General features: G+C 39.4%; 1 protein-coding gene across 1 annotated transcript in view; it reads right to left on the bottom strand.

The window, feature by feature from the left end:
• The window catches only part of Agbl1 (ATP/GTP binding protein like 1), a 702,610-nt gene that overhangs the window by 646,040 nt on the left and 35,554 nt on the right, over positions 1 to 21,016 (bottom strand). Inside the window, exon 5 of the mRNA XM_033761003.1 lies at positions 2,470 to 2,507. Within this exon, the coding sequence (XP_033616894.1) occupies positions 2,470 to 2,507 (38 nt within the window). The remainder of the gene's footprint in view (positions 1 to 2,469; positions 2,508 to 21,016) is intronic.

Here is a 21,016-nt window from a genome sequence, read left to right as displayed (position 1 = left end):
AAAAAAAAAAAAAAAAAAAAAAAGTTAATTGGCTTTGGATAGAAAGAAGCACAAAAAAGCCAAGCTACCAGTACAGGAAAATTTAGGGTAGGATTTGTGCATATGTGAGTGGAGAGAGCAGGGACTGATCCGAGGAAAGGCACGGGATTAGACCACTCTAATCCAAAACAGATACAGAAAAGATCCTTGAATGAGCAATGATGTTTCAATTTGTAGAGTCCCAAATTGCTGAGGCAATTGGAAAAGAGACCAAGAATATCCAAGCTAATCTTGCCTACTGTGCCCGAGAAGGAAAACAGATGACATATGTCTTTTGGTTCATCTCTCACTTCCGACCATCTATAACTCCACTGGCTATTCACACAGTCACTGCTGCTTTACAGAAGAGAGAGCCAAAGCAAACTAGGATACCTTCCTAATGCCATCCAAGGCTCTTTGCATTTCTTCCTGTTGCCACTGTGGGCTAGTTCCTTCAGTCTTGTTTTCTGTCACTACTGGGGATTGACTCCAGCCAGTCACAGATTGATAGGGTTTTGTTGACCTCAGTTTCCCAACTCCATCCTGGTGTTTACTACTACAGGAACACTGACTGCCCCAGGTAGTACACAATTCGTTCTAGCTTTACTTACCCTGGGGAAGGCTCTCCTTTTGCAATGTAGCTACAGAGATCTACTACAATAGCTGACTTTTGTACTAAGGAACAAGCAAATAGCAAGGCCAGAATAATCACCGGCTAGAAGAAGTGTGCTTTGAAGAGCTAAAGGTTCAAATAAACATTCTCAATATCAGAGCCAGATGGTGAGGTTTTGAATATGAGACAGAAACTGACTTTCTGCATTTATGTTCAACTGATCTGAATTCACTGAGGAATCCGAATTGAAAGACATTTCGTGTCAGGTCTTAACTATGCATGAAATGTAGACACTATAAAGCCACTAGAAACCCTCGTGGCATTCAGACTCCCACAGTGATCCTGGCCTATGTGCAGCAATGCTGTCTGCTTCCAGAATCTACGTTCCAGGTAGGACTGTGGACAGGCTGGTAACACAAACACGGCAACTACCTGGTGTGCCATTACTGCCCCTTCCCAAATCCACCACAGATTTCACAATTTAAACCCAGCAATAGTGACGTCAATACAGTACAATCAAGGTTAAGATGGGAAAGCCCAGGGTAGAGTGGAAGAGGCTCATCAACCCAGCCTCAAAACTAGGGAAAGGACTTTCATAGGAGGCAATGTCTGAGCAAACCTTTACAGGGAGAGCAGAAGCTAGAATTCTAAATGCCGAGCTCCCTGCACAACATGCTCAGCTTGCTAAGCATGGCCAGTGTGTTGGAACCCTGGCTAGGTGGCTGAAGCCCGAATTAATCCATATCTACACTGGCTGTTGTTTTCTCCTTGGATAGCACATCATGTCTGTTAGCAATAGAATGAAGTGGCTTATAACTACTTTCAGAATTTTACACATCCTAAATACCCTTACTTCAAGACCCTCAGCTCTAAGCTTAAGGCCAAAGCAAAGTGGTGTGCTAGAGGGTAAGTTCGCCTCACTCACCTCTCAGGACTCTCTCCCTGGGAAACATCAAGTTTTTCACTGCCAAAGCTGAGATGGAAAGACTCAAAGATGTATGGCTGGGGGGGTGTTTTTATTTTTATTTGTTTATATTTATTTATTTGTAAGTTTTATTAAAGTTCGCCAATTACCTACAGGCCTCAGGCTTCCTATAGAGAAATAAATATCACAGTTGAAGCAGCTCTTTTCCAAGGTGCCAAATTAAAACAGATGAAGAAATGGGGGCAGTGGAAAAATAAAACCATTAAGATAACACATCTCCACTCCCAAGTGCATCGTGCCTTCTATTGTATCTCATAGGTGAAATTGACTCCCAATGTAATTAGGCCAGGGCTATACAGCCAAAACTTCACAATTGCTCCGACCCCCAGAGCAATTTTTTTGCAGTCACTCTAGTAACTGAGGAAAGAGCCAATTTTTAATATAAATTTGTTATCGACATCCACATTGTCCAAGCAATTCCCAGAACTCTACTAGCCAAAAAATGTAAGAGCTAAGTTGGGAACCAAATGCAAAACTGCTACTTACCCAGTCATAACCTTTTCTTATCCTGGACAATACCACAGGAATCTGGAGTCTGTTACAGCAATTCTTAAGGGCTACTGACCTAGTCAGCAGGAGCCAGGGTGTCCCCAGGGCCTTAATGGACAACAATCTCCCTTTAAAGTCAGCTCTCTTGGTGGCATTGTGCATGGACATGTCCACATGGAGAGATACTCACTCTCTCCTTGCAGTTATGTACATGGAATAGCCATAATATTCTCCATCTCATCCCAAAGATCCAGGACATGGCTTTGCTTCCTTTTAGGTCAGAAACAAGCCATGGAGACAAAAGAGCACCTTTCACTAAAATCACAGGAGAAAGAAATAACCACTCTTCAAAAGAGATGCTTACTGGATTTCAGCAATACTGCCAAAACTTCAGTGGCCACCCTGGGGAAAAAGAGAAAAGTGAAAAGTCAATGTTCAATGGTCTTTTTTGTCAGCACATAGATCCCATAGCCAGGGTGCTCATCTGTGCCACCTAACTGGCCCATTATTAACCAGGTAGCAGGCTTCTATTGATCCCGTCACCAGCCAGTAAAGAGGCAGATATGCAGGAACTGCCGAGAGTGAAGTGTCCATCTTACGAATGAGTCTCAGAGGTCCACTCTGCTGCTGTTGCTGGGGAAATCTCCTCCCTCCCTTGCCTCCCACCTTCACCAACTTGCCAGCAGAGCAGCCTTTGTTAGTCTGCTGCTCATACCAGCCAGAGAGAGTTCTTGTCAGTTTCTTGATTTGCACCTTGAAACAGGTGGGAACTCTGGAGGATGGGTTCGAAGGCAGTAGGACTTAGGGGCTTAGAAAATGCAGCAGGGCAGTGCAGCCTCTTGAAACATTTATGACCCTGGTGACACACTAGAAAACATGCAACACTGGAGAGAGGGGCAATTTCCTTACAGTGGTTACGTAGGAGATTTTCCTCCAAATGCATTGCCCTCTCCCATGAAGGAACTCCATAATTTACAGCAAAAAAGAGGCAAGAGAAAATGAAGATGCCTTCTGACCCACCTCCAAATGACCCTTTTATTCATTTCTTAAACACGGAAAGGATGCACAAAGACTTACTGTTGTGATTTCAATGTGTCTCCCAAAAGACTGTGTGTTGGAAACTGAATTCCAAAATTCAGAAGCTAACTGTATGCAAGGGTTGGGTCTTTCTGAGGTAACTGAGACTGCATCAGGTCCTGGTGGGGGGCACCATGATGGCATTAGTGGCTGTGAAAGAAGAGGGAGCTAGCACACTCGCTCTGTCTACCATCAGCATCTTTTGCCATTTTATGATGCAGGAACAAAGCTGTTATCCAATGCCAGGAAGATGCCACAGCCATGCTCCTAGACTTCCCAGCCTCTAGTCCCATGAATTAAATAAACCTCTATTATTTACAAATAACTCATTCTCAGGTGTTTTGCCATAGCAACAGAAAATGATCTAAGACACCTACATCGAAGTAAGAGATAAATTTCACTAACTTTGAGAGAAATTGGGTGTGATTTTAGGAGAATTCTGTTCGCTTTTTTTTAAAAAGATAGATACATTGTGTATGACCCTCATAACTTTTCCTTAAGGTGTATTTAACAATGATCATTCCTACCAGCCCTGAGGACTAGAGAAATAGGTCAAGGAGGCAGGACTACCCCTCTGAGGTTACACAGACAGGTGAGCAGAACTGCGTCCCCAAAACCAAGAATCTCATGCCAACCTCTACTTCCTTCCCACCTATTATTCTTGGAACTTCTAACTGGCACTACCCTTGCCTCTGCTTGGGCAGAGAAAGATGGTTCTCTTTGTGCCCTATTACCTAATACTGAACAAGAGATTCAGCAGTAAAAAGAAGACAAATGAATGAATATAAAGAAAATAGATTATCTGTTATACCTTTTTGTCCTTATTTATACTTTCAGTTTCTCAAACTAGAGAAACTATTCAGTATTTACACATATGTATCCTATTTATTTCACTTAAGAGTATTGCCTCAATATGCATCCATTTAGCTATAAAGGTCTCTAGTTTATCATTCTTTATGGCTGAATAGTACTCCATTTTATTAAAAAGGCCACATTAAAAAAGAAAATAGAAATACAGTGCAGATCCACAGCTGGGGCAACACCCCAGTCCAGGGAGAACCAACATAGGCATTCATAGTGAAGGCCAGCTCAGCTTCAACTAAGGGACAACTTCATTGATTGCTCATAGCTATTTTCCTCTAAGCAACTTTCAACTTCTGCAGCCCTAGTCTTATAATCCCATCAATATTTGGCAACAGTGAACTGTTTCTCTTTAAGAAGAAATGCAATCCAGACATTGATGGAAATCCAACAGAGTCTGAAAACTCCAGGTGCCATAGTATATAGGACTTAGGTGGGGATGGGGCTGGGACAAAAAGAAAATCGGCATTTTGGGGGAAAATAGAACAGCCAAATTAATTTCACCACAAGAAGTACACAGAGAAGAAAACAACTACGAAAACAGAAAAGAATGAGGATGCTCCAAGCAAGGCACCCACCCCGCTTTTGAATCACTAGCTAGGTCTGAAATGGTTAATGAGCTGGCTTTCCTAATGTGCAGGAGGTTTCATCTGCAAATGGGGAGCTGACAGGTGAGGTACTCATTCACAAGCCAACAGCACAATAAATGTGAGGCTCCTGAGAGACAGATACACAGTGGGAAGCATAGGCAGCAGGCAGACCAGCTAAGAGAGCTCCCACCCAGACAGTGGCAGGGAGAAGAGCTGGATTCAAGGTAGGCTTAGGGCCTTGCTACTTGGAGTGTGGAACTCTAACCAGGAGGCTAACATTCCCTGAGAACCAACTAGAAATGCAACATGTTAAGCAGCCCTCCTGACAATGTTGAATGAGAATTTTATTCCAATGTATCATTCGTATGCATGTTAAAGTTTGGGAATACCAGCCACAGACCAGTGCTGGTCCAAGCCCTATTAGGAACTGAGCTGCTCAGCAAGAATTGAGCCACACACAAGCAAAGGAAGCTTCATCGATATTTACAGCTGCTCCTCCTCCTGGCATCACTGCTTGAGCTCTGCCTGCTTTCAGATCAGTGGCAGAATTAGATTTTCAGAGGACAAACCCTCCTGTGAACTGTGCATGTGAGGGATCTAGGTTGAGGCTCCGTATGAGAATCTAACATAATAATAATAGGAACAAAGGGCATAATGTAATGATGATAACAGAAAGAAAGTGCACAATAAGTGCAATGCGCGTGAATCATCCCAAAACCATCCCCCTGGCTCCCATCCCTAGAAAAACTATCTTCTGGTTTAGAGGATAGCATCAATGTGCCTGGGTTACTCTTTAGTTGTTGAGAGGGACTCACAAGGTGACTCCCATATCTTTAACCTCTATAAAGTACCAAATAATACTACAATATAGCATAAATATGATCCAGTGGCATTATATGACATGCTCAGTGCTACATTAGTCACATAATATAAGCTGACTCCTGAGACAAAAGAAAAAAATATTTCATTATAGGTCATAATTGGATGATCAATGTTTAGGGTAGCAAAAGACACAGCTAGACCAATGATGGAGGTAAGATATGAGGACAAAGTCTAGTATTCTAAAGATTTCAAATTCAAGGCTGTAGGTAATAAGAAATCATTATTGTTTTAATCAAGATAATATTATGTCAAAGAAGGAAGGCTATGATGACTAGTGAAAAGAAGGTTGTGAATAAAGAATTAACAAGATTAGATGAAAGATTAGCTACGGAGGGAAGAAGAAATCAGCGATGACTTGAAATATTCAGACTAAGTAAACAAAAGAATGAGAAATGTACAAAGGAGGAAAGTTGTGTTGTCCAAGACAATAATCCCCCTACACGAAATCCATTTGAAAGTGTTCAGAATACTATTGAAAGCATTTGTACAGAATTCTGGAGGGCATCCAGACTTGGGGATACATATTTACAAATTACTATGTAGTAATTTACTATAGTAGTAATTACTATATAGTAATTGCTACTATATAGTAACAGTAATCATTGTAGCCATGGGAGCAGATGCAGATGATACCTGTACAAAAATTCAATCAAGAGCAAGAGATAGAGCTGGCTTAGGAAAGCATCACCATCAGAGGAAGCAGAATATATAGTGAGAAAAGGAGGAGGAGCCTTGGGGGCTGTTTGGTTCTGAAAAAGGAAAGTCCCTAGACTTTCTAGGCCCAGTGTTTTTCAAATTCCAAACTGTTACCCAATAGTGGATTGTAAAATCCATTTCATAGGTTTGGGCTAGCTCTAAAAATAAAATGAAATAAAATAAAATAATATGGAATGAAATTAAATATCCCAGAGTCATTTCACATCACAAAGACTATTAGTGACATAAGAAACTTATTTCAACACGCATGCATATTTATATGTGCTTACTTGACAATGTGCTGTAAATGAAACAAACCTTGTAAAGTTCTTAGGATGTAGTACACACATAAGATCAAAATAAGAACAAATATGTGGACTTAATTAATGAGCAAAGTGAAAACAGGAGCCCCCTATCTATAAATATCAAGTGTCCTATAAACATCACATTATAACTTTGGAGGAATAACAAAGAACAATGGAAGTTCACAAAGAATAAATAACCCATCCAATTCCCAGCAGCTAGCAAGGGGCACAATGAGATAGAAGTCTGCTTCTGCCTCTACATCTAATGTTCTTAACTTCCTCTTCACTTTCTACAAAATTCCAAAAGGTATCTAAAGTACTTCTCAGTGCAAATTCTTTACCCTTAAGATTAATGCCATTCAGCTCAAGGTTAGGTGACTGGTACCAGGTCATAGGATTAAAATATCGCAGAGGCAGGGGAGCAAATTGGGCATCTTAAACTCACTGCCCGACTGGATTTGATATGGCAGAGCTTGGCTGCAATTCGAATGGATGTAGACCTGCAATGGGGTGATTGTGACAAGGCCAGAGAACTCCACAGCAGCAAGTCACAAAAGTCTTTGAGTGCCAGATTAAACTTGTCTAGTTAGGAAGAAGGCTTGGGTTTTAAGCTCGGAGCAGCCTCTTTTATAGTCTTGGGTTCCAGATTTACTTGATCTCTCTGAGTCTCTTAAATCCTTTCTCCAGAAAGTGGATATAATGAGATCCAACTGATGGGTGGGGTAGAAGGTGATAGAAAGCAAAAATTAAATTAAAAAGCTACCCCCACACTCTGAAACAAAGCAGTAACTTGAATGGCACCACTGGATCGTGGAGGTAGAACAAGGACTGAATGAGGGTGCAGGCTCATATCTGGAGATGCGCTTGTGAGCAGCAATCTACAGGGTCACCATCTGCCATTCAGGAGAGGTGCCTAGGAAAAACTGGATTCCTATCGCTGGGTACACTGGAGAAGCAAAATGACCACTATCTTATGAGGCTTAAATATTCTGTTTCTCAGATTGCCTAGATATACCAATAGTATACCAATAATATAATTATATAATATAATAATATAATACCAACAATATACCAATAGATATACCAATATTAGTTATCCACAGCAGGATCCTCAACTTCTCCTAAAAGCTAATGACCCTTCCCAGAGCATGGGTCCTCCCCGTCACTTGCCCTGTCCACCTTGCCATCACCTTCCACACAAACACTCCCATTTTAACTTCAGAGGGTTCTTAAGGTGTCCTATAATATAATAATATAATACCAACAATATACCAATAGATATACCAATATTAGTTATCCACAGCAGGATCCTCAACTTCTCCTAAAAGCTAATGACCCTTCCCAGAGCATGGGTCCTCCCCGTCACTTGCCCTGTCCACCTTGCCATCACCTTCCACACAAACACTCCCATTTTAACTTCAGAGGGTTCTTAAGGTGTCCATCCCTCGTGATCACTATTATCATCACCTAAGCATGCCTGGAACTTCACTGGAAAAAAAAATGTGGCTTCTAGAGTTACTGGTCACTTTGTTGAAATGCACATTTTAATTTCCTGTATAATAAATATATATTAACTACAGAATCATTTTAGATATTCTGAAAAGTACAGTTAAGCAAAAAGAAATAGAATAAATTAAAGACACTCAAATATCTCTTTCCGAACTGCTGCCACAGACACATAACAAATACATCCATTGCAATTCTGAGTCCCTTTAAACTGTATTTTACTTCAGGCTGCAACTGGAGTGATCATCTCAGGAGGAACAATGGAAGAAGATACTTTCACATTTCTATCTCCACACTCATTCTTGCTCTTGAATAAAAAGCCCAAACTGAAGCACACACCAATAAGTCCTCTTAAGTCTGTCAGCTGTTCCCTTTCCAGCCTCATCTCAAATTGCTCTCTCTTGCTCTCTGACCTTCTGCCCCTCTGTCCTTCTGCCAAGCGTTGGAACATGTTCCCTTCATTTATCCTTGGTCCTTGACAATGTTGCAGCCTCAAATGCTCTGGCTACCCCTTCTTCTTTACTTCATACCTCGGCCTTTCCATCTAAACTTAGACATCACTTTTTCAGGAAGGACTTCCTTGACCCCTAGCTCTATGTCAGTTACATTCATCCTTTTAATTTCCCCTTTTCCTTGGTGCACAATTCTGCACATAATTATTCATTCCGTTTTTGTGGTTGTTTTATGAAGAACTTTATAGATGCTATTTGTTAATTTCATAAATGTTTATTGAGCACTGACTACCTGCCAGGGCAGAATAATGATCAAATATTCTTGCACTCAAAGAGCTATTTATCTGGGAGATTTGGGGATCAATATAATAAAGGACAATAGTCATTTTGAAAATATACTAGATCAGTATTCTAACATGCTATGACAAAGAGAAAAACCGGAGGTAAGAAGATGAACTGTGTGGATGGGGTGTGCAAGTTCTTAAAGGTTGGTTGGAGCAGGCTGGACTGAGATGGTGATGTCTGAACAGGTATGTGAAGAAGAGGAGGGAGCTGCAACACAAACATTAAGAAGAAGCACATGCTGAACTGAGAAGAGAGCCACTGCAGACACTATAAACTGACAATGGGCCTGAGCTAGCCAAGGAATAACAATTTGGACAGAGATACCCTGGCCAAGAAGATGAGAGGACAAGCACAGCAGTAGAACCTGAGGTGGACATTAGCAGGTGTCATTCCAATAGGATCAGATAAGCATTGTAAGGACTTTTCTTCATGCTTAGTGAAGGATTCACTACAGGATTGGGAGAAATTATCGAACATGTTTGAAGAAGATTACTCTGGCTAAAATACTATTTAAAAAGTCTTTAAGTGGGCAAGCATAGAAGCCAGAAACCAGTAAGAAGTTCTGTGGAGATGTGGACTAAACTAAACATAGGGCACACGCAGAAGATTATGTGTAATGACCAAGTGGAATTCAGTCCAGGAATGCAAGGTTGCTTTGACATCTAAAAATAAGCCAATCTAATAACCCACCATAATAACTGAACAAAGAACTTTTTTAAAACTCTATATGATCAACTCAATAGAAACAGAAAAAATGACCAAAATCTATCACACATTCATTAAAAAGTCATTTGCAATCTAGAATAAAAGGACACCTTCTGAACAGTGGTTACGAAAGACTCACATCTACCACGACACTTAATGAAGAAGGACAGAATGCTTTTTCCCTATGATCAGAAACAAGAAAAAAATATCCATTCCATAACCTCTGCTCAACATTGTACTGGAGAGTCTAACAAGGGCATTTAAACATAAATAATACACACACACACACACACACACACACACACGCACACATACATGACATGCAGATTAGAAAAGCAGTAAAACTATTTTCAGATGACATGATTTCAGACAGAGAAAAAACAGTAAATAATCTGTGAAAAACTATTAGAAATAATAAATAAAACTTGTGATATAGAGGGTCTGGGGATTTAGCTCAGTGGTTCCGCCACCTGCCTCACAAAAAAAAATTGTTATATAGAAATAACAAAACATCAATATGCAAAAGTTAGCTATAGTTTTATACTTTAGTAAAATGTATTTTTTAATCCCATTTATCAAAGTAGCAAAATACACACACAGTTCTTGGTAATGAATCTGAAAAAAGAAACCCAAGGCTTTTACAGTAAAAACTAGAAAACATTGTTTTTCAAAAATATTAAAGATTTAAATAAATAGAAATCATCTCTCACCTAATCAACAGTCCCAGTGCTGTCCCACTCCTGTCTGCTGGAGACCCCCTTCAAACTATTTTTTAGGGTCCAACTAGAGTGATTTTTGCAACAGCATGGTTATATTTTGCACATAGAGCTTACAGGATTTTATGACAGATTGCTGTGAAAAGTAATATTAGCTCAGTCACATCTCATGAAAGGCAAGTTAACATGCCTGAAGTGCCCACATTAGAAAGCAGCAGTTCTAGAACTTATCTGGCATCTGTCTGTACCCACATTCACGTACTTGATCCCTGCTATCCAGACCACATTGAGCACTGGATTCAGAGAATTTCTTCAGGGAGTTTTCAAAATAAAGATGAAAGTAGCTCTAGAAGTTAATCCTAGAGCCTTGCTAGAGTGGGCAGCAGGAGACAGGGATAATACAGTAGAAACAGAAAGCCAAAAAGAAAAAGAAAGAAGCTAAATAGCAGGTGGACAAAGAAAGACTTTTACAAGAGATTGGATTTGCACAGATGCCCAGAATACCATCTGGTATAGTCCCAGCCTCCTGCCTGACTTGAGAAGGAATAGAAGGATGAGTAAAATTACATGCATGGGCACCAAAACATGTACACACCACACACACACACACACACACACACACACACACACACGCACACGCACACAGCCAGGTGGCCAAGGGAAATGGATAACACATGGATTTTGCTAATCACTGTTTTCAAGGGACAGAAGAGAACACAGAAGTGGAAACTGATATAGCTACTGCATAGTAACGAAAGGAAAAAAATACCAGGAACATATGGTAGAAAGGTTGAATTAGATCCTGTGCCCAGCGTGGAATTTGTCCATTTTTCTCTGGAAGCAAAAAGAAAAAGAAACTCATACATGTACCCAACTCTATCCAGATGCTGTCAAACACAGCTTGTAGGAGCCACCATCAATCACAGAAACTGCTGTAAGAGAAAGTGAAGCCCAGACCTCAGGCTGGCTTGGTTAGTAACATCCAGCAGGGAGAAAGGATGGCTACTACTTGTGATGGGGACCAGTAATCAAGGCCAGGACCTCACCCTGCCTGACTTGACACATGCAGCAACTCTACAAAGAGGAAAATGGTTTTGAATTACTTTCAAATCCACAGGCAACGCCGTCAGGAGAAGGACTCAGACGAAAGCATTTGAGAATCCCTAGTACCAACAGAAAGTGCTAAGGTCTGGGAAGAAAGGAACAGATTGGAACTGCAATACACTCTTACAAACAGGAGTCTCTGCTTAGAGGTGTGACTTTCAAATTAACACTTAAGATAAACATTACCTTCCTTAAGTTATTCATAAAATTCAATATAAATGAAGCTATGACTATACTTCTATATTATCATATAGATAAATGTGTGCGTAAAGTATATAATTAAGCATATACATGCAAAATATATTTACCAGGATCTTTGCTGGATGATCACAGTAGAATAATTGCTTTATCACACATTAGTTGGATATATGTAAGATACCATTCACTCTTAAAATATCTGAGAGCACAAAGGGAAAGATAAGATATCCAGCATTGATGCACATGACAAAACAGGCACCAAGCAGACATTTTTCAATGCAGTGAATAAATAAAAACATATCTAATTTAGCTCCAGCTATAGGGCTCCTATATCCTCCCAAAGCTTAGCACCTTCCAGCTCTAGTGAAACCAGAACATCAAAATGCTGTCATTCACAAAGACAAATATTGTGTGACCTGTTCCACTTATATAAGCTACCTGTGGTGGGCAAAAAGAAAGTAGATTCAAGGTTACCAGGGGCCACGGGGAAGGGGAGTGGGGAATTATTGTTTAATGTAACAAGTTTTGTTTGGGGTAATAAGAAAGTTTTGGGAATAGTGGTGGTGCTTCTACAACATTGTGGATATAATAAATGCCACTGACTTGCACGCTTAAAAATGGCTGAGATGGTCAACTTGGTGGTACATATAGTATTCTACCACCCAAAAAAATTACCAAGGAAAACTTGTCATCAGATGTTATGATTATTTATGCATCCCTCTTCAACAACAAAAACAACAAAAAACCCGCACAGGTCTTTAGAGAAAAGGATGTGGCAGATCTATAAAATGCTCCTTCACTTGGCAGCACACAGAACAGCACCAAGAAAGCTCACCACCAGTCACAGACCAGTAAGTGTGCGCAGAATTCCCAAAGGCTTGTTAAAATGCAGTGCTGGGCCCCAGCCCCATGTTGTCAGACTCAGGGGGTTGGGGTGGGGCCTGAGAAACTGAACTTCTAGCAACTTTCAGGTTGTGCTGGACCAGGAATTTCACTTGCAAGACACTGACCCAGGTTGCAGTGCTCCCTAGATTTGACTGAGGGGCTTTCCCCTGAAGAAATAATAGAAGGACTCCTAAACCCTTATTCTTTCAGGCCAAATGCTCAGGCTCCTCAATGATGCTTCTCAATGGTGCCATGACTGCTGGAACCATGCAAAGATTTCATAAAGATCCCTCTTTCTTAATTAAAATTAGAAGAGATGCTTGAGTTCTGTCTAATATGTATCCTGAGGTTCCAGATGGCAGGGACAGTTATTCCTTTCTATCCATCTCAAAGGCTCACAGTAATTTGATGCTCATTCCTAGATTTATGTCTAGAATTCCCAGAATTCTTGGATGGTTTATCTCTTGGAAATTATGAAATTCAAGTAACAGGAGGATTTGAGGACAAAAATGCCCACTCTACTCATTTAAAGGGTGAGATTTACTACTAACGAACTCCAACATTAGTCATAATCTCTCAAAGAGCTGCAAATACACTGTGCTACCTAACCCCAACACACACACACACACACACACACACACGCACACACACACACACACACAGTCTTGCACCCACTTCAATAGGAAGAAGTCCTCTGGTCTCTTCCCTTTGTTATTTCCCATCTTATAAATTCCTACTTGCCCAGATACTACCCTGTTTCCTGGGTTCTCAGATACATGGTAGGAAATACAAACACTGAACTTTTGCTATTTTAAGGAGTATAGAATGTTATCCCTAAAATAATGGAAGATTTTGCCTTGTTTCAACAGTGGTTGAGAGTTGATGGAATTCACTGAGTAGTCACAATGTGGCAAGTGTGGTAGAACAGGATGTTCATTAAAACTCTTAAGTCTCTGGAATATATACTGTCTCTATGTATATATACTGTCACTTAAAATGAATCCAAACCAAAACAAGCTTTTTAAAATGAAGAAATACAAAAATTAAATTGTTTTAACTTTTAGAGAATTGAATTGACATATCTTCCAAAATACAGCATCTACAAAAACAACTCAGTCAACAAACGTGAGCTAAGCCTGTGACAATTATCAACGTTTGTATGGGATTTAGATTTACAGAATAATCTTTCCGTTGGAAATCAATCCAGACCTCAAATGAAGGCCATCACTTGCCTATGAGAAACATAACAATATCTTGGCTCTTGCAAATAGGAGAGTTGTGTAAACTCCCAAGCATGTTAGAATCACCCATGTTTATTTTAACAGTGCCATTGATAGGATTAAATGGGATTAAAGATTAAATGGCTTTGCCAGGGTGAGTTTTGTACATTTGCAGAGTGTTTGTTGATAAACAAATTAAAGTAATATAAATTATGAGAAGCAATTTTCTTTATAAACACAAGGCAATTTTTAAAAATTTTCCTGAGGAAGACAGAAGCTTTTGTGTTGCCAAAACCCTGCCTATAAATTCATTAATCAGATTTACACTATTTAAGCTATGCATGTGGTTAGGGGAGTTCACCCAAAATGAACTAAGTCATCTGTTGGGCAATGTCACAGTTTCTATAATAGCTCAGGGTCATGAACAAAAAACAAAGAGCATGGCCCACTAAAGAGTAAGAAAGGAGGGTGTTTCGTGCACAGGGCTAGATGATGACTACCCAGAGCATGGCTATTAATTATGCCCTGCATTATCGTGTCCTTTGGGAACCATCAGCCAGATATACTCTGCAATGGCCAAAGATTCAATTATATGAGTCTCAAGAAGTTAAGTCTCCTTTTAGGACAAAAAGCAGACATAGAGAACATTAGTTCTGGGTTAGCAGGTCCAAAAGAGTATTCTGGTGGAAACAAATCCCAAGACATGGTCTTTTCAGACAAGTGTGGGAACCACTTCACAAAACATCCTCCATCCTGCAGTGGTTGAAAAAAATATAACACATCTGCACTATGCATCTACACAAAAGAAATAACACAGGGCTCTGTAATCTGTTAAATAGAAAGAAACAACTTGCTTCAAGTAAAATGTTGCTGTAAATATTCTAAAGTAAACAACAAAAGGTGTGCACATACAGTTTTACACACAGACAGAAAAACATATGCATATATTTGGTAAGTATTAAAAAGACTAAAACATGCACTGTAAGTTTTTTTTTTAACAGCATCTCTAGGGCTGGAATTGGCAGAGAGGAGGAGCACTTCATTTTTTTATTCTAGAGACTTCTGTATTATTTAAAATTTTTATCACACTAGTGCATTTGTCTCTGTGTAACCGCAATAAGACACCCCAGACAGCAGAGGTGACTCACCCTTTGAAGCCAAAGTAAAAGCAGGCTGAGAATTCATCAGATCTTCAATTCTAAGTCTTTTTGCTTAACTGTTCCTTTGTCACTTTATGTGCATCCTCTCATGTCATACTCAACTTTGTGCAAGAGGAGCCAAGTAACACTTTCAGCATATTTTTTAGAAATCTCTTGAGCCAACTTATCTAAATTCATCACCTCTAGTTTTACCTTCCCCTATAATGCCATTTAGCCAAGTTCTTTGTCACTTACAAGTATCACCTTGCCCCCAGTTTCCAATAACATGTTCCTTATTTCTATCTGAGACCTCACAAAAAAAGCTGTTAACATTCACACTTCTACTAACATCCTGCCCATGGTGAGGCATGTTTTCTCTGTGAGAATGGAGGCTTTCTCTCCAATTGTCTTTTCTTGCTGAGCCTTCCCTGGAATCATCTATAATGTCTGTATCTATATCAACTAGTCCTTCACAGCAAAGTAGGCTTTTTAAGCATTCACCCCCAAACTCCTCCAGCCTCCTCCTATCACCCACTTCCAAAGTTGCTTCCATATTTTTGGTATTTATTACAGTGGTATGTTCAGGCTGCCAAATTAAAATATCAAAAACTGGGTGACTTAAATAGCAAAAATTGATTTCCTCACAAATTTGGAGGCTGGAAGTTATTCATGGTTGATTTCTGGTGAGGACCAGCTCCCTATCTTGCAAACAGCTGGCGTCTGGCTATGTCTTCACCTGGCTTTTCCTTAGTGTGTATGGGGAGATCCCTTCATATCCTTATAAGCCTACCAGTTCTATAGGATTAGTGACCTACCTTTGTAACTTCAGTCAAACTTAATAGCCTAAGACCCTCTACAAATACAATAATACTGGGCATTAGGATTTCAACATGTATTTTGGAGGGACATAATTCTACCCATAGCAATGTGTTTTGTTGGAGAACACTGTTAGCAGCCTGCCTCGCTTTTTGCCCAAAACTCCTTCCAAACAGGACCTCAATCTTGTGCTGGTATCTACCCATTCTGTGCTTACCACCCAGATGCTTAAAAGAGAGTTCACCAATTTACCTTGCCGTTGATTAATTTAGGGATAAGGCTAATACCCAATTCTGAGCAGGTATACATGAGAGACAATCTCTTAGGGGATTTTGGAATAAGCCTCTTCGTACCTAAAAAGAGACTTCTAGGATGAAATGTTCACCTGTTTTCTTAAGGATATTGCCATTCTAGCTTTGAGGGCTGGACCTACTGCAGCCATCTTTCTAGCAGCCAGAGTATGAAATCAACATTCACCACAGCAGAGGAAGAGATAGAAATATCCTGGGCCTTGGACACCATCACCAAAGTTACTAAATCAACCAACTTTGAAGTCCATCCTACATAGAACTCGGCAGTATAAAATAAGATTGGGGGCCTCCTGGGTTGTAACCCAGTGGTAGAGAACTTGCATTATGCAAGGCTCTGAGCTTTATTTCAAGCAACAAAAATTTAAAAAGCAAACAAAAAAGAACTATTGTTCAAATCATTTAAACCAAAGTGTATACTATGTTGGCTAGTCACAAATAATATAATTTCTGAGAAATATTTATCATAGATTATTTTGCAGATTGTTAACATCACTATTTTAGAAATTTTTAACATGTATTAATCTATTAAAGAATCTGATGCAATCTATGGTTGCAAAAAATCCTGCTGAATTTGGACCAGAGTTCTCAAAATTTATCTGGTCATGTAATTCTTTTATCTTCTCCTTCATTAGTTCTCTTATCTATAATAAGAGGATAGCTGTTGAAAGCTACCCCCAGGGCAGAGCTGGGGTAGACTTAGAAATACTGGTAAATATCAGTCTGAGTTGAAGGAAAAACAGCAAATATTCCCTAAGGGAAGAAATGATTAAGAATCTTTTAAAGTCTTGAATATCCAATACCAATTCTTTTCTATATGTAACTCTTTGTGGTGTAATTATCATCACAACTGCTTTTGGCCCCACTAGGCCTTTACTAAAACCTGTCATGGGAACATGAATCAGTGAACGCTGAAAGTAAAAGGATCCCAGATTTTCCATCACAGTTAGAGTCAAATTTCACTTTAATCTGAGCATGTGGGATCCTAGCAAGTCAGAGGACTGAGATAGATAGATAGATAGATAGATAGATAGATAGATAGATAGATAGATCTTTAAAATCTTTCCAGACATTGTTTTGTTAGAGGGATTATGTTTTCAGTCTGAATAATAGTCTGAATAAAGGTACATATGAAAAACTTGGTCCCCAGGGTAGCAGTATTAAGGATTGAGGATCTTTAAGAAATGAGGTCTTCTTAAACAAGTAAAAGCAGCAAATAAATATATGAAAAATGTTCAGCATCTCTGGTCATTCGAGAGAAGCACAAGAAAAAACACTGAGACCCAGCTCACCCCAGAAAGAATGGCTGCTATGGAGAAATCAACCAATAACAAAAGCTGGTGGGGTTGTAAGGAAAAAAAAACCTTCTCCATTAGTGGTGGGAGTGCAGACTGGTGCAACCACTGTGGAAATCAATGTGGAGACACCTCAAAAAACTAGGATTAGAGTTCCCATTTGACCCAGCTATGCCTCTAATTGGGTATCTTTTCAAAAGAATTAAAAGAATCGTACTACAGCATTATATGTATACCCATGTTTATAGTGGCACAGTTTATAATAAACAAAACTTGGAAACAGCCCAACTGCCCATAAACTGGAGACTGGATAAAGAAAATGTGGCTTTTCTTTAAAATGGAGTACTTCTCAGCCATAAAGAATGAAAAATTAAAGTCATTTAGAGCTAAATGGATGACTATTGAGGCCATACTCTTAAGTGAAATAAAAAGGATACACGTGTAAATACTGAAAAGTTTCTCAGGTGTTAAAAGCTAAAAGTGTAAATAAGGTTCAAATTGTATAATTAATAATGTGAAATAGGAAGAAAAGTGCTAAAGGAGTAGGGGAAGTGTGAAGGATAGGGGAAAGAAAAGAAGGGAAAAGAAAAATATGAGAAAAGGAAAAAATTGAAACTGTAAATAAGGAAGGGTGGGGGGGGCGAAGGGAGGGCAAGGGTATGAGGAAAAAATAAGAACCAAGATATACGTCATGTAAAGGTACAAGATCCAAGTGATGAATGTAACTGTACTGTATAGCTAAAATGTACCAAAAAACTTAATGAGAAAATAAAAAAAAAAAAGAAATGAGGTCTTCTTGGTCATTCAGAGTGTACCCTCAAAAAAGAGGTTGTGGGATCCAGCCCATCTTCTCACTCTTTGCTTCCTGGCTTGTGACATGAGCACTCACACTGACATACACTAAACAATGTTAAATATGTGTTAAGTGCAAAAAAAAACCATAACCCTATGAAAAATGAACACTACAGCATCTTAAGAACCTAGAGGGTACACTTGTACATGTGGGTCTACACTGGTCCCAAATTACTAGAACAAGCAAACTCAACTAAACCCCACAACATCCTCCCTCATATTCTTCAAGGTACCTTCCAGCCAGCAGTTACCACCACTGTGAATCTATAAGTATGTGTTGTGTGCTATGATTAACATCTGCCTTTCCTGTTAATCTATAAAAACCAGAAGACAGAGACCTTATCCATTTTTAGGCAGCACTTCTTCAGTCCCAGCGCACACACAGTACCTGGCCTGTAGTAAGCTGTCAGTAAATGCATGATGAAACATGAATGTATGAATGAATTAAGCATTTAAAAAATCCTTATAAATCAACTGAAGTGAACAGCTCATGCTTAGTGACTATAAAAAAAGAATAAACTTATGCTCATCATAAAATAATGTCTACAAGTGGAAGAGAACATGCCAAAAGACAATATATTTGTATCCAGTTCTGCAGAAAGACCTAAATGACAAATTGTAGATAGATAGATAGATACAGATATATATATATAGATAGATAGATATATATAAAATCTTTGTATATGTCTTTTACCTAAGACCTTGCTAACTTTTTCCTTTCGTGCTGAGTTTGATGGGATTGGAACCATGATTCAACCACCACAGTGTAAATTTTCATTCTATGACAGTCCTGTGGGAACAGAAGTTTGCCTGTTTGCCTGTTATGTACCTGAATGGCAGCATCTCTTCCCCTCACACTACCTACTCAACACAGGATCAAGAATTCACTCCATGATTTATTTTGTGTACGGAGCATCGCTGAGGTTATTATAGATTAATTAGCTGTAAAGCTGGTTCATAATTCAAGAATATGATTTCCAATTCACAGACACAGAAAGCATCTATTTCCAAAACACTCTGCTTCTAAAACCATCATCAAAGAAATCTAAAAGCACATCAATTTGAATGATCTTCTGAATCAGATGCTGAGGGCAATGTTATGATCTGGCAGGGCAAGTGAGGATCAAAAGGGAAAATGTAGGAGAAAAAAAATCCCAAGACTGCATTGGAGGAGAACTTGGGCTCCATGGGTATGTACCACTCTACTTTGCAAATGCTGAAGCCTAAACCCAGACAGCTTGACAAATGAGTAGGATTGTGGAGAACACTAAAGAAGATGATTAAGGAAGTGGAATAATTGATATATGAGGAGAGAGGTTTTTGAAAAATCTAATTATAAAGAGACCCAGCCAAATGACGAGTTCTCTGAGAAAGTGCAGATGTACTTCTGATTTGCACTCATAAGCAAACCCCAGGGCAGGATAAGAACAAAAAAGTTGTTCCAACAGGATATGAGTAGGAGTGAAAGGAAGAAATAAAAAATAGAAAAGTCAAGAGCCAGTATTGGGACAGAATTCTTCACTAGAGAATGTGTAACTCTGAAAGACCCTTCCCCATGCCTGACAGACTCATTCCCAGATAGAGAACTTGGAAGCTGAACCCTGGAGCTCCCACTTACGCCTCTCCATTGGCCCCACGGGCTGGCTAGATAGGCTGTGTCACTTCCAATTAGTGTGGTTGTTTAATACAAACAGCTTTTGTGTTTATGATAGGAGAACAGTTAGAATAAACACAGAAAATATTCTGAAATTAAAAGGTTTCAGATAGCTTTTAAAATCTGGTTGAAATTATCCAGTACCAGGGAACCTTAAGAAATTGCTTTAGGCACCACTTTCTACACACTGAGCTCCACACTGTTAAGAAACGGGTTCTTCTTCCAGTGTCCATCTATTTCTTCATTTGTCAGGTCTTCCACAGCCCCGAATGAGAGTCCCACTGAAGACAATCTGCCATTCTGTGCCTGCGTACAAACCTCAGGATCACCAGGTCTGCTATTAAGTAAAAGCTTCTCAGAATAGAGGGGAAGTGTCATCCCAAATGGGCTGCAGAGTCTTGACAGAAAAAGAAAAAGACAGAAATGGACTTCAACTATACCTTCAGTGTACCACCTATTCGAAAAACAAAATGGCTGAATGAGCTCTTTTACATATCCAGTCTCCAGAGAAATGAAAAGTTTTCATTCAAGAGTCCACTAGCCTCCTTTTTTATAATTGCATTCTTTGGCCTCTATTTTGATGCTTTTTCTAACAGGCCCATTAGACTTTTATCCCAGCATTTCCTGTCTTATAAAAAGAATTCTGGACAAAGCTTTCTAGGTAGGCTTCCTTTGTTCTTTTCCTCCTCGGTGATGTCGTCGTGAGAATATTATGCTGTGGTGGACTTTGCAGAGAGCTGATGCCTTCCAAGCTTTTGCCAAAAAGCTCATCCTGAGAAAAATGGAGAAGGTAAATCCGAAGTTAATTCTGAACTTGAGCTCACTGTATATATCAGGCTGTTCTGAACTCACAGAGATCCTCCTGCCTCAGCGTCCCAAGTGCTGAGATTACAGGTCTGTGCCAACAGAACCAGCTTTCTGTCTTCATTTTTTAAAACTGACTAATGTTACCTTCAATGAATGGGTTGGAAAATATTTCCTCCTCCTAAATATTTTATAAGACTTCACATAAAGCTGATATTATTTCTTCCTTAAATGTTTGGTAAAATTCACTAGTGAAACCATTTGAGCTTGGAGTTGGTTGGAAGATTTTACCTTATTTTATAGCACTATTACTTTTCAGTTTATCAATTTTTGTTTGTTGTTTTTGTGCCAGGAACGGAGCTCAGGAGCTCCTGCTTGACAGGCGGACTGTATGCCGCTGAGCTTCATTCCCCATCCCAGTGTATCAATGTCTTATGTGAACTTTGTTAGTTTTTTTTTCTTTCAGGAAATATGTCCATTTTATCAAAGTTAATGTATTTA

This window comes from Fukomys damarensis, unplaced genomic scaffold (genome assembly GCF_012274545.1).
Source record: "Fukomys damarensis isolate Sample0158 unplaced genomic scaffold, DMR_v1.0_HiC HiC_scaffold_7, whole genome shotgun sequence".
Lineage (NCBI taxonomy): Eukaryota > Metazoa > Chordata > Mammalia > Rodentia > Bathyergidae > Fukomys > Fukomys damarensis.
Note: the sequence above shows the minus strand (reverse complement) of the source record. Positions and strands in the feature narration are given on the sequence as shown.